Source organism: Ptychodera flava, chromosome 14, assembly GCF_041260155.1.
Source record: "Ptychodera flava strain L36383 chromosome 14, AS_Pfla_20210202, whole genome shotgun sequence".
In the NCBI taxonomy this organism is placed as follows: Eukaryota; Metazoa; Hemichordata; class Enteropneusta; family Ptychoderidae; genus Ptychodera; species Ptychodera flava.
The window spans coordinates 5,376,605-5,391,440 of NC_091941.1; the positions used below are offsets into that span (position 1 = coordinate 5,376,605).

The 14,836-nt window shown below is 35.9% G+C and overlaps 1 protein-coding gene across 3 annotated transcripts in view; it reads left to right on the forward strand.

The window, feature by feature from the left end:
• LOC139149058 (probable tubulin polyglutamylase ttll-15) overlaps positions 1-14,836 on the forward strand; it is a 30,224-nt gene that overhangs the window by 268 nt on the left and 15,120 nt on the right. Inside the window, exons 1-2 of one of the 3 annotated variants that reach the window (XM_070720579.1) lie at positions 8,543-8,679; positions 8,952-9,259. In XM_070720579.1, the coding sequence (XP_070576680.1) occupies positions 9,011-9,259 (249 nt within the window). In that variant the 5' untranslated portion in view covers positions 8,543-8,679; positions 8,952-9,010. Of the gene's footprint in view, positions 1-8,542; positions 8,680-8,951; positions 9,260-14,836 lie in introns of those variants that run through there. The other 2 variants (XM_070720581.1, XM_070720580.1) reach the window with 2 other exon arrangements.

Genomic DNA, 14,836 nt, shown 5'->3' on the forward strand with positions numbered 1-14,836 from the left:
CCGCATGCCGTTCGGGCCGCAATGATTGAAAATATGCCACCAGTTTCAGATATCGAAATCTTAAGCAGGGAAATTTCAAATAATATTTGCTTCCATTGAAGATACAGAATATTAGCTTTATTTTCCAGATTACCACCCAGTGCCTCGCACTTGCAGGCTTTGCCGACTTCGGAATGTCACTCCCATCACGAGTGAGGTCTGCAAAAGTGATCATGCCACTCGAGTACAGTACTAGTGAGAGTGTCACTTCACCGTACCACCTGCTGACGTAACTATTTATCTTGGGTCAGAGTTTCGCGTTCTGATTTAGGTCAACATGTTAGCAAAAGTTTATTCTGAAGAATCAATAAAATATGACAAAAAGAGGCGAAGGACTTTTGAAATTATGTTGCATGAATTATAGTATAATCCACTGATCAAATTGATTGTCACTGAAAGTAACGAAAGGAAAGGAACGGTGTTTTGACAATGAAACTTGAAAGTGCTACCGAACTTGTTCTGTAATCAAAGACTTCCGGGTGTAACCCAGAGCAAATATCAATCTTCCAAATAAGTTTTCATTAGGAACGCCTGAAGGGGATTTACAGCAAAATCATAATCATTTATTAATTTCTGATGTCTGGAAAGAAGCGGGGAATTTAAACGAATGCACCACAGAGGTTCAGATCAAGATCAATCATGGATGTGTTTGACAGTATCATGCTAAGTCATTCAAACAAGACAATTGCGAAGTGTATGAATAAACGTGGATTTGTTTTGTCTGTAGGTACAATTTCCTTTGAACTCAAAGTTGTACCACTTCTGATTTCTAGGGTTAACTTTTTGAAAATTCATTCCTGATAAGTTAGCCATCTCTGTAGGTACATCAGTGAATTCTACACAATCAAACAAATCTGCAGGTAGGCAAGGATTTGCTTGAGACAAGTAGTCTTGCCGGGCCACTCCCTTGGCTGCCCAATAGCACACAGCCAAGGAAGTGGTGGGGCTATGGATCTCAAAACAAGGCAAGAAATTAATATACTACCAATTACTCTGTGTCCCTCAACCTTTGCAAAAAATATTTCTTGAGTGCAGCTGCAAGTATTTCTTGAATTCAGCCCTTGCTCAATCAGGTACAATATATAATCTTGTTACAGGTAGTTAAAATGCCGTATTTGTTTCAGTCCTATGGTATTTATCTGCAGTTGACATTCAATAAAAATTCTGGTGGAAATTCTTTTCTGAAAATATTACTTGGTGCATTGGCTTTCTTAAGAAAGTGAAGGATTTATCCAAAGACAACATGTATATTTTACCTTGGCTGTAACTTTAGTTTGTCTTGTGAGCTATTGCTCTTGATCTGAATCATTTGTCTTGAAACAGAATAATATCTAAATGAATTATGTGACTCTACGTCATGATAATGATGTTAGTCATTTACTAGTGAGATACTTTTAAATTTTCAGTATTTCCATTATTCTAAAAGAGTTTGCCATTTTTCTCTTGCTGGTTATTTTTAATCAGAGTGTACGTTAATCTGCTTATCATGAGTAATCAAGACACTATGGGAGCTTTTTTTGTCTGACATCAGTAAGCTCTTATCTGGGTAACACAAATGTACCAGGCAGCTTCCTGGAAAACTAAACTTTTATGTCAGTGCTAATACTTTAGAATCCTTTACTTGTAATCCTTTCTGTGTGAAATTTCATCACTGCATTGAGTATATAGCATTTCTCATGTATTCCGTCAGATGTTTGTGAAAAACATGACTTCCTGACTTTCCGGAGGCGTTTTACTGGAAGATCACAAAACAGTTAACTTTGTTAACATTAAAAAACGCAAAAGGAAATCTCTCAACTTCTATTGTAACGAATATTACATGAAAATCAAACAGCAAAACATCAGTTCGGTGCTTTTGATGTAAAGTTGATCTTCCTGGTGATAGTTTGAACTCCCTCATTGTAGTTGTACACACAGTGTATTGGATCTATTGTATCAACAGATTAGTATGCAGAAGCAATTTCCCAAAAAATATGTAGAGTGGAACAATTGCCAATGGGAAAAATTCTAAAGATCTTTATATTTGTAGCATGTGAAAATTCATTTCAGGCAAATTCACTCCAGGGGTTTCATTAAGAGCCGGCAGCCGGCGAAATTGATCGGTTACTCTAACGATTTCGCCGGCTACTTTTTTTGGAAAATTGAACTCTTTCATCGCTGAAATAGTGTTTACCTTCTGAAATGATACGGACAAGTTTCACAAGCTGTATAATCAAACTTTTGAAACAAAATTTAGAAGACGAGCGACTACTACGATCGCCTTGTACTACGATGCAGCACGGTCTTGCGTATACTGCCTCAATAAAAATCGGAATTGCAATTGACGATTCTATTGGCTACCTGTATTACTGATTCCTATTTGGTGATCTTTATATACGCTAATGAAAACGTGCATACTACATCTGTCGGCCGTCGTTAGCTCAACTCAAAATAGTCGATGAACAAATGAAGACGGAAGCGATCGCGAGGTCAAGCTTCGCTGTACGATCCTCGGTTTTGAAGTGGACCAAGAAATAAGAGAAGGATAATTCTGTGGATTTAAACTGTTTTCGAAGGGAATGACCTGATTTTTTCACTCGAAAAACTTTCCGATTACAGTTGGAATTTTAGTAAGCCGATATGCGTTGCACTGCGTTTGGCGTATTTGTGAAGGAGTTTAACCAGCTGGACGTATGATATGTACTGCTCTTCGGTCTATCGACACCAATAAGAACGTCGTCCAGAGTGGTTACAATACGATCAGACCTCTAAATTCACTTCAAAAGCGATCGTCAGGTTAAATCCAAATGTACGCTTCTGAACGTACAAATTTTCATATCTTACATCAAGGTTCTTATAGTAAACCTTGCATACCCATATAGTCAAATAACTTTGAGGATCTTTGAATCTATTTGCGAAATATGGTAATGATTGTCATTTTTTATCATTATTCGTTATATAAATTATCCTTTTTACCTCTCCAGTGGTATCAAAGTTCTTCATCTACAGATTTCCATACCAAACATCAGGGTTCTTAATTTTAAGCATATCATTATGAATGTTTCATCCAGGATGGCATCAACAAGGGGGATTTTCCCCCTTTACCAGAACATTTCGGGGGCATTTCACTAATTCATGTGTTCTACTTGTACCTCTAAGGTATGACTGGCACCATTTCATGGAAGGCGGGAGTGGTCCCCTTGACAAATTAATTTGGGTGCCAACATTTCAACAGAGGGGGAATCCCCTACCCCCCTGTCTAGATGTAACACTGTATAATATCATCTACATATCAAATTTATATCATTAATAATAGTGAATTATCATAGCTTACCTCCTAAAAGCATCGAGACTCTAAAGACTTGTTTTCTTTGTTCAAATTATCGTCAACATTACCACATTTTATCATTTTTAATTATAAATTATAATATTTAGGCCAAATCTCCCAGGAAAATGGCTTTTATGATATGAACACAAATGGCCCTGGAACACTGCTGACAATTCTCCTGAAAATACTAGAAATTCAAGTGACTGTAAGCTGTAAAAAGTAAATTTTAGCTCATTTTTCAGAGTTTCCGGCCTTCAGCCGAGAGGGGGAAACCCCCTCCCGGCCCCTCCCCGACGACGACCGCTTTGTGGTCATGGCAGCTGCAAGCCGCCTACTTTTCCATTCTAGCCCCCTACTTCAAAACTTAATGAAACCCCTGCACTCAAGTGCAATTTAGTAAAATTGTACTTGCTTTTCACAATATTTTTATTGCGATTTTACCCTCTTGTACATTTTCTTTCAATTCACATGTGGTGAAATTTTTGCCATTGTTAATGTGTTTCATGGTTTTCATATATGTACACATAAGTTACATTTTGTTTTTATAGAAAATTGTTTTCATTTATTTAAATATACATAAATACATGCACACACATGTTTGTGTGTATATATAAATATATATATATACATACATACATACATATATATATATATCAAATATACATACACATATATATATATATATATATATATATATATATATATATATATATATATTATCATTAAAAAGTCGAAATAAGCGATTTCCTAAATATTTTGTCATAAATAGAGTTATTCTAGTGATGACCTTTACCTTCTTGTAATTTCAAACACTCACTTGAGTGACAGTACTATCTATGAGTGGTCATAAAATTTGCTACAAAGTCTAATAATATAACAAAGCCTTCTCATCCATTTCTAGCCAGGGTAATATTCCAATATGCCTCAAGCTTTCCTAAGGGATTGCCGTAATTCAGTTGCAGGTTTTCCAGGTAATTGCCAAGCATGAGTAAGGTTTCCCAAGGATTACACAGACATTGTCAGCATCATTGATTGGAAATCCCTACCTCAAATATTTTTCCAAGTATATTGTGATCAAGATGTTGAATGAGACAGTAACTTGTAAGCCATAATTTTTGAATAAGCCTGTTTGTGACCTTGAATTGTGTTTTATTGGCAAGAGTGTATATAATGAATCAGACCATATCTTGTTCTGCAGTTTTGAACGCAGAAAAATGGTCATTCAGTGAGCATTGAAGTTTTTTCTGTATCAGTCAAAACAACTTTGTGTGCTGGCAGAGAACCCGAACATCAAGTACGTATGAACAATTGACAAGGTATCCCATCCAGACATATTTGGTCTGATCATTATACAAGCGTAAAATTTAGGATTCTGGATCTTGCGATGAACAACACTTCACAGTTATATTTTTAGTGACCACAAGTACTTCTGCCTTATTTTCACAAAACAGACAAATACAAATTTTCATATTGGACACATTTCAAATTAATGTTTAAAATACCAGTCAATTTAGTTCAGAAAAATTGCTCGATTACAATTTATTCTGTACACCGTTGCTGACATCATCAATAAAATATTTAATTTCTTATTGATGTTCTGCATATCAATCATGTCAAAGGGTTAATTAATAAATTATCAATGACCTATCATCTTTATGGACAGCTGAGGCGGCCCACGACTATGACTCAGATGGGATAGTGTGTGTTTTGTCCATATTGGTTTTGTATGTATCAGTTTTCATAAATGATACCACTATTTTGATGTAGGAATGAATGTTATGAAAAGGTCAAAGCACTTTCTGGCTATTTTCTGCAGACATTCTGCTAGGCAGTGTAATTAGTTCAATTATATTGTCATGACATGCATGATGGCTTTCAGAAATGCTTCAATGTATGGTGGTAAAATATATCTGGTTGACCATGAAGGCTTTGTCAGTATCTCATTTCATCCAGTGACACTTTCCATGCTTTATAGATAATTTACAAAGATACCTCAAATTTTCAAATTATGTGTTTTACAGCAATCCCATCCTGGTTCAGCTTTTATTGTTTCAGTGCTAGGCCTTGTACATACCCGTACTTCAAAATTGTTTGACTCAATACATTTCCTGAAAAGTCCTGGAAAAAACTTTTAAATGCAAAATTGAAAGTCTTGGAAAATCAACCTGGTACCAAACCTGCTAAAATGCAATGTACACATCTTTGATTTTTTATGGAAGATTTCAATTTACCCATTGACCAATCAGTGACACCTAGAAAATAGTCTTTTACACCCTGAAATATTCAGAATATTCCTGAAAAATCCTTGAATGTTCAGTGACGTAAATTTTTGTTTATCACTTTCACTATGTCTTTGTTTCTAAAAGAAATAGTCACTGAACTTTGTCGTTGTCCCGCATAGGCATGGTTATAAACAGCTGCTGATGTATAAAACCCTTCCCTACTGTTTTCCCTACTGAAAATGCCTTACTTGTGTCGATAGGTTTGCACCTACCCTAGTTTAGCTTTAAATTGGAATGGTGATACTGTGAATGAAACAGACTCAACAGAGAAATTAACAGAGACATTTATCACTTTGATCTGTTGGTGAAATTTGCAATGCCAGTGCATTGTTGCCAGATGCTAATCACACATGGTGTCTGTATGAAGGTGACTGAAATCTACAATTTGTGTCAGTACAAAATTTAATGCTATATTGAAAGGTGAGTTCAGTAATAATACATATTTGTTTGTAAATAATTGATGTAATTATGCAGATAATATAATACAGAGATTGTCCTATAAATATGTCCATACATAAATGATTATAATTTGAACTGGTATATTTCAGCAAATAGTGCTAAAACAGCATTAACCCTTAAGTGCTATAATATTTCCCATGAAAATTTTAGTGCAACTAGTTACCAATTTTTCTAATGTTTTTCTGTAATTTTTTGATAATTATGGACCAAATGGATATCACATTCCGTCGGCTAGAGTTTTTATCAAAATTTTGGCAAAAACCTGAAAAAAATTGACGGGGTATATTTTTTATAAACTCAACAAAAATTGACTTTGGCATTCAAAGGGCTAAGTTTTCACACTATACTACTGAATGCTTTGCGATAAAGCTACAGTACTGCTAAATTATAATGCATTTGTCCACAGTAGTGCAAACTATTATCTTGTTCAGATTGACCACTTTGCGTTGGTGTAGCACCGGTGCTGGGCCGGGCCGACGTAAAATAACCAATGTGGACACGCTGCGTTGGCCTTGGGCCAACACAGTTTAGTCCCGTTGAGAAGGGGGGTTTAGGGCTGACGCAGGGCCGACGCAAAATTTGGTCCAACGCAAATCGCCTGTGTGGACACGTTACGTCGGCCCTGGTCCCAGTTGAAGCCCTCACATGTTCATTTTGAGTAACGCATTGGCGTGTAGAATATGGCGGTTCGTGGGACTAACTGGAGCACGGAGGAGACGTAAAATGACGAGTGGTAGTCATATTTGCCCTTCTTGTGCGTAAAAACCGCCGGAAAATCATGAACAGTAGAAACAGTGCACCAGTATTCAAATCCGCCATCTTGAACCTTGACAGGTCAGAGGTCACAAGAGACGGCAAATTTACGTCGGCCCAAATTCAGGTACCGGTAAGTGCGGACACGGACCAAATCTGTTCCCGAGAGGAGGGTTATTTCGCGTCGGCCCAAATTTCAGTCGGGTTGCCAATGTGAACAAAAGGCTTATGACACCAAGGTCAGAACAATTTTCAGGCAGGAAGTTTCTTTATCAATACATGTATTAAAATACAAATGCATTGTTTTGAAAATTGTTCCGTCTAAACAATGTATCAACCAACAAGGCTGATGAAATCAATATAGCTGAATACATGATTGATATGTGTGTATATCCAGTAAAGGGAAGATATTGATTTTAATTGATGTTACCTGCTTTCATACAGTCTGTATTTTACAGCAGAAGCTTGGTAGAAATAAATGTGAGAAAAATGTACATCATTTAATTCATAAATATTTATTTCTTTTGTTCAAACCATTATTGAAGTTGCTGATCTTGGCAAGAATTTTGAATGAAAATTGCGGCAATGTGTTGATGCAGCGTGTCAGTCTCACAGCCTTCCAGCAAATTAATCATGAATGAATGATACCGGTAATATGTCGTGTTTTTGAAAAGGAGCGTTTGACTATTTTATTATTACAGAGACAAAAGACGTCAAAACATTGTATCTTATTTGTATTTAATAGAAAGAGCTTCTAAAATTCATGTTTAGCTTTGAAAGAGTAGGAGTCGCTGTATTTTTTCATTATTTTTATCAGGTTTTGTGTTCCATGTAAATCAGTGATTTTGGTCAGATTCACAAAACATTGTAAACGAGTTCTAGTAGTCAATTAAACAGCAACTTACCTCAAACCTAGCTTTCAGAAATTGAGAAAATTTACCTCAAATCTAGCTTTCAGAAATTGAGAAAATTTACCTCAAACCTAGCTTGCAGAAATTGAGAAAATTTACCTCAAAGCTAGTTTTCAGAAATTGAGAAAATTTACCTCAAACGTACTGAAATTGAGAAAATTTACCTCTAACCTTGCTTTCAGAAATTAAGAAAACTTACCTTACACCTAACTTTCAGAATCATCATCTTTATTGTTTATATAGCGCATGACATATTTAAATATCTCTATGTGCTTTACAGAAACTATAACAAAACTTACCTCAAACCTAGATTTCAGAAATAAGCAAAACATAATTATGTTTATTTGCATACAACCACTTTCACAAACAGCCTTTGCTAGAGTGAGGTTTATTTGACAGTGTCAATTCATATTTGTTCAAGCATTGACTTTGAGAAAGCATGAGTAAAAGCAAAAATGTTTCTTTGTCTGTCTCAGAATTATAAGCAAGTCAAGGTGTCATTAGCCTTGTGTTAGTCAAAGCCAGAATCATGAATGATATTGTAAAGCGGTTGTTTGAATATTATCACAAAGCTGACAAAGGAAATCAAATAAGTGTAATAAATCATTCTGTGATGTCTGTTTGAAACACATTATTTTTTTGACACCTCAGATACTATGATAATGTAAATTGATCAATTTGCATATTAAAGATGTAAAACTTGCTCGCTGTCTGGAACTACAGTCTAGCTCTCAAGAGAAGATCTTTTCTGCCCACCTAGGGGGACCCATTCATTAGATCACACAGGGCCTCTTTTCAGGCTTAGCTGCAGTGAGCCATATGCATTTGAAAACTTCTCTTTGTTGTGAATTGATGTGGATGCAGATTCCAATGTCAAGCTTTCATTTGGTTTCTATCGTGTCCTAACAGACTTCTTCTATCATGGAAGGTAGTAACATGTAGTCAGTCGTAAGATGTTGTTTTGAGACTCTTCACAAACAAATTGTTTTATGTTTTTGCCTTTTTTTGAGATGTTTGTATCTGTTTCCAATAGTTACAAAAAATTATTGTAATTTTACTGTTTATTCAAAATTGTTTTTTTTAAATATATTAATTTATGGAAAGTGATCTATTGTAAAACAGTTTCTGTTTGTGCTCATTAATTTTTGAAAATTTAAAAATTTAGAATAGTTTTTAAACAGCTGCATATTTTTTCCTTAGCAGAGAAAGATTGATACTTCAACTGTGTTCTGAATCAGAGCTGGGCATTGACGGAAAAGATGTATTCACCGATGAACACAGCAATGGGAAGACTGAATAGGAAACGTGGAATCTACTCTGGTAAAGTGTTCGTTGTAACTATGGCAGTGTTGACAGCCGGACTGTGCTTGACGGCACTGAACGTGTACGAATTGAGACGCATGCAAGATTCCCACATGGCCGCTTTTCACGGCTACTCACCAGATGCTGAGGCACAGAGTTCTCGACTTGCGACGACGAGGCCAGTGCTCTGGTTACATGCAAAGAGAGTAAGTCCATCATATATTCATAGTGAGCTATTATCTCATGATAAATGGTAAACTGAGCATGAAAAGTTCAACATAACAATTTTCACATATTAATAGCACCGAATAATGTGTAAATGATAAATTTCACTTGTTCATCATGTCATAAGACCATCAGGACAGCTTGCTTGTGTGTGTATCTTACCCTTGTACATGATACAGAAACATTATAAATGCATTTCCTTCCTTACCCTGCATTGTTACACCTACCAAAGATCATTATCGGGTGACTGTATTTGATCTGGCTGTGAAAAGCTGTGGTATATGCATGACCCGTTCCAGATGAAACGCGTTGGCATGGTGATAACAAATGGTCTTTCATGTTGTTAGACAAGTGAAAACCCTCATCAGAGATGGTGCAGGATCACCACAAGACAACCAATTAGTACCTGTTTTTACTGCATGGCTGATCATGACGGCAAAGGTCTCTAATGGCAGTGCGTTGAACAGTCAGATTTCTATGCCGTGCCCATCCCGGAGATATTGCCTTGATTTCTTGTCCAAGAAATGTAAGGGATATTGATCGTCTGCTACTTGAAGTAATTTTAAAAGGAATAAAATACCAAATTCCTGTACAATACTTTATGTCAAAATATTTCTATGGAAAAGAGTAACAGTAATACCTGATCTTTTCACTTTCCCTGCAATTGTCAAAGAAATTTTTTTTTCACTCCTTGTTGCCATTTTACCATCAATGAACGCACAAAGCAACTTCTTTCGATTATTGCACTCAACAACTGTTGCTAGGTAGAATGAAATGAACGATCTAGAGCACTTCAGAGCACTTCAATATTTGCTTGGTGTAATAATGTCACGCAAGTTTAGGCTTGATTTAAAACGCTGAATGAATTGCAATAGAAATCAACGTTTCAGCTTCAAAGCTTTCTTGCTGAGCATTTCAGTCAGTCATGCCGTGATCGATTAAGAATTCACATCACACCACCATTCAGAAGTGATCGCTTGGAAATCTATGAGTATAGTTTGACGTAATTTGGAGAGTCTGCAATCTGCATAACAATTGATGAAAGTGAACTTGAAAATGGCATCTGTGAAAGTGAAGTGTACACAGGGATTAGCCATTGCAAAGAACCAAGCAGTGACTGTCCATGTTTGTCTGGTTCCGTCTCTCTGTTTGTCAGGTTCCGTCTCTCTGTTTGTCAGGTTACGTCTCTCTGTTTGTCTGTCAGTCTTTACTTTATCCTTCCAATATTGATCATTTCATTCTGTGCTGCAGTGCTGAAAGTCAATATAAACATTTCCTCATTCCCTTGATAACTCACCTTTTTTAAATTCCATGATTCATTGACCGTGGCAATTACTGGCTCACTGTATGAATTTCCTGTGGGATTTGTTAGCTACACTGTGAAAGTAACACAACGCTATTGACGGAATTCGCCATACAGAATTTTACTCTGAACCACTTCACAACAGTTCTCTCAGGGAGTTCTTTGCAATGATATTATTCCTGAAATTGGATACAATCCCCCAAATGTCATTACATTCTGAAATCTACTTCAGCAAGTATGATGTATTGCCTTACCTATAATTGGTAATATTTTTAATCATTTTGTGGGTTCTCCCTGTTTTTCACTTAGTCGGCTTTGAAAATTTACCCCATATCATTTTTATATGCAAATGGAAAATCCACCAACTGTGTTAATATCACTTTAATATCACAGCACTGTGTATAGCAATAAATCATTAAAGTTAATAGATGTATTGATAAACCCTGTGTGGCCTCAAGATATATTATTTCTATGCTTTTACTGAAATATGATGAAATAAATTATCAGTTTACTGACAGTACATCAGTGTGTTTGAGTATCCAGTGTTCACACAGATGTAGAGGACTATTTTCCTGAGATGATAATAACTTTTTTAAAGATTTTATTTTTTTTTTGTAGTTAATTGCAATAGTGTAATATTTATTACTGTGTGTTGAAAAAGACAGTTGTATGATTTGCTGTACATAGAATGATGTCGCAAAAATTTGATCAATGTATACAGAGTGAACAAGAAATTTTTGTCACGCATCACAGCAAAATAGTAGAGAATATGCATCCCTTGTGTACAGTCTATGAAAGAAATATAACCATGGCATCTATAGCCCACAGCAATGAAAGATGTGTAAGTTGATACAAAGCTTCAAGTAGTGTGTTCTTACAGAGTGCCATTACTGTGATCAGTTACTTCAATCCCAAACTCAAAAAGACATGAGAGCTCTGCAGAGAGACGGGGATTGAAATAATTACTGAAAAATACATGCGTAGCAATAGCCATAGCAACCTGCCATATTTCATCTACTTACATGACATTTATATGGAAAAAATGATTTCAGATTCTCCCCAGTATCCAGTACTTACCACTCGGATATATACAAATGATGGGAGTGATGCATTGGAATAAAAGATTAAAGGGTTTTGCCAATAACATTTGGTGTGTTTCTTTCCAAGGAAAGTTTTCATTGAGATGGAACTGAATTTAGGACATAAATAAAATTTCTGGCTTAATGGAAAACTGAAAAAGTCATCTTGTCGTTTGCATCAGTGTTCAGGTGGCCTCTTATTCTGTCCTTGGTGAAGCTAAAAGATCATACACGACATCAGAACGTTGAACTTTCATTGAGCAGTATCCTGGATTAAGTTGGCAGGTCATTATAATTTGTAAGACATTCTCCTCTTAAAGGAAGCTTTGCCAGCGTTTGTTAAAGTTTCCCTGGCGGCTGTATGTGGATTACCTGCAATGCTGGAATTGTATAGCTGTTAAATGGTAACCATGGAGTTTTTTCATCAAAGCTGATTTGTTCTGATTTTTCTCTCTCTCTTTCTGTAGTCACCTATTGTGCCTGCCATCTTGATTGCTTTTATTATGAGCAGTCATTCTTCACCTGAAAATTCTAACGTGTTATTAGAAAATGATTTATCCTGAAAGATGACAGGGTTCACGTTTCAGATAAACTTCAAAAAGCTGTTCGTCCACTTTCATTCATTCCTCTTTATGTTCAGTTATCTGACGGCGTACAAAAACCTTTCGTACGATTTCAGATCTGGTTATCTTGAATATGTTCTCATTTCTACGTGCTTGTAAAACTGCTCTGAGCTGCTTTAAGTCATTTATATACCGAGCATACTAATGACATTTGGACTACTGGCATGAATGGCTTTTTTTTACAAAAATGTTATAGATATTGTGATTGATAGTTTGAAGGAGAATACGAAATGTCAGAGTGTCAGCATGGAAGAAAATTACAGAATGATGAGACTACTTTGCAAGCTTGTTGTTCAGTTTTTCTGCAGGGTATATTCAAACACCAAATATTACTCATTGAAATTGATGAGTTAATTGTATAAAAAGCGATTTTTTTTTGATCCTACAGTTTCATCCATTGAATCCATTATAACGTCGGTGATATTGTTGACAACTATGTGTCAGGAAATTGAGTATGGCAAAATTTATTGATTGCTACTAGTATAAAGAAGCTTGTCTTTTCATTCCATGATCACCATGTGGTATCACTTGAATTGCAAAATGACCTTCTGTACTTGGTGCATGCTATGTCTAGCTTCAATTGAAATTTAACTTTTGACTGGTCGTAGGTTAATCGTCTCAAGTAGGTACAAACTGCCTCATCTGACACTGGATCAATATAACAATTGATCTCTCACAGTTTGCTGAACACAATCAAATTTTGCTGTCAGATGTGTGCCGAGTCAAGGGTTTCAATGAAAGTGAAATGTCCAACACAGGCATAGGTATCGTCCAATTCAAGCTCTGTGAAGATCTCTCCTTTCTTTATAGTTTTGAGTGAAATAGAAAATGTATACTTCATGCACTGGAGACTTCACAGCTCAAAGTGGTTGCCTGAGGCAGGTTCTGTATTAAACTCACTTCCAGAAATCACATAGACCAGTGGAATCGATTGATTCCAGTCACAAGATTATCTGGCAATGATTCCTGCTTATTGAAGCTGTCAGAACTGTGTGAGGCTCTCATTTGAATAAATGAAGTTCACTTTGTCACGTTCATTACTTTAATGGACTACAAAATGAAACTTAGAGCATACACATTTCCCAGACTTTTCTCTTATCACTTCAGATGAATATCACTCAAATGTTTCAAATTTGACTGAAACCCATTTAAAACACAAAATTGATACAAGTAACAGCCATTACTATCACCAACCCTTGAATTTCAACCATGTGGATAAAAAATTGAACTGAAACATATTACATTTTAGCTCATAGTGAAATAGTAAATGAGTATTTTAAAGACAAGATGAGTTTTCTTGTGTATTCTGCTCCAGATAAATATTTTTGAAATAAACCACACAGAGTGACCGTATACCATGAGATTTTAACCAGTTCATGAGATATGCACAAACGATAGTGAGTGCATGTATAGAGTAAACTGGTCAAAATTGAGTAGTATACCCCGATTGCTGGGTGTGATTTATTGCTATTAGATCATAACAGTATATTGAAATTCTGGCATGAAATGTCAAAAAAGGAATTTTTCTCAAGCTGATACATGTAGCTCGCATGTGTTACAACCATGCTATATTGCAAATATAGCTTGGTTATTTTCAGGTCTCGTCCAATCAAATCAGTTTATTTGTGCTCTCAATATACTGGTATGATAAAATTGGTATTATAGAATGAAAGACCAACATTGAAATACACCCAGTTTGAATGGTCCAATTAAGTAAGCTTTACTGACCATTCTGTCTCACATTTTCCTGGTTAAAATCAAGCTGATTTGTCCAGCCATCTTGTACATCAGTGATTCTACTCTCCACTGTCTGCTACTGTTTTGCAACGAGTAATTTCTCCGGGAAGATCTTTATCAGGAAAGATCAGATTAAATGAATTTCACAGTGACAAACATGCATTATCCATGAATTAGCCAGCTTATCTTGACAGGAATTCCACTTGAAAGACAGAATTAGTTTCATGGAAAATGTAACAAGTCAGGCTGAGTAAAGGCCAGAGGGTAATTTTATGTACACAGCCTATGCAGGCCAGAGGGTAATGTGTTCACCGTCCTGTATGCAGTAAATGTTCAAAATAGAACTTCATCAATAACAAGTCGCTGGTCAGTCTAACAGGTAGTCTGCTAGTTTTGAGCACTATTTATCATCCTTCCAGATGTTATCAGACTGTTTTCAATGCCAGCTTATAAACATTTTACATGTAAAGTCCTCCCATTGACCACTCTAGGTTATCTCATCAGATAATAAGCCTGTCTTGTGACACTTGGCTGTTCTTTAAGACAGATTACTACAGTACTCTTCTGCCCATGCTGAAAATATGCGTTACAATGATAACACTGACTTTTCTTGTCAATAAAAGTATATCAATTTAATTAATCCAATCAAATTATTTAATCAGCACAACTTCACTCTGCTGTTCTCAAGACAAGCCTAGCAAGTTGTCCTAGGATACTGACTCCATCCCTCTGAGATCTTCTGAACAATCTGCAGTATTTGCTGTGTAAGTCTTGATGACTTACAATGATCATGGTACATAGATGATAGGTACATGT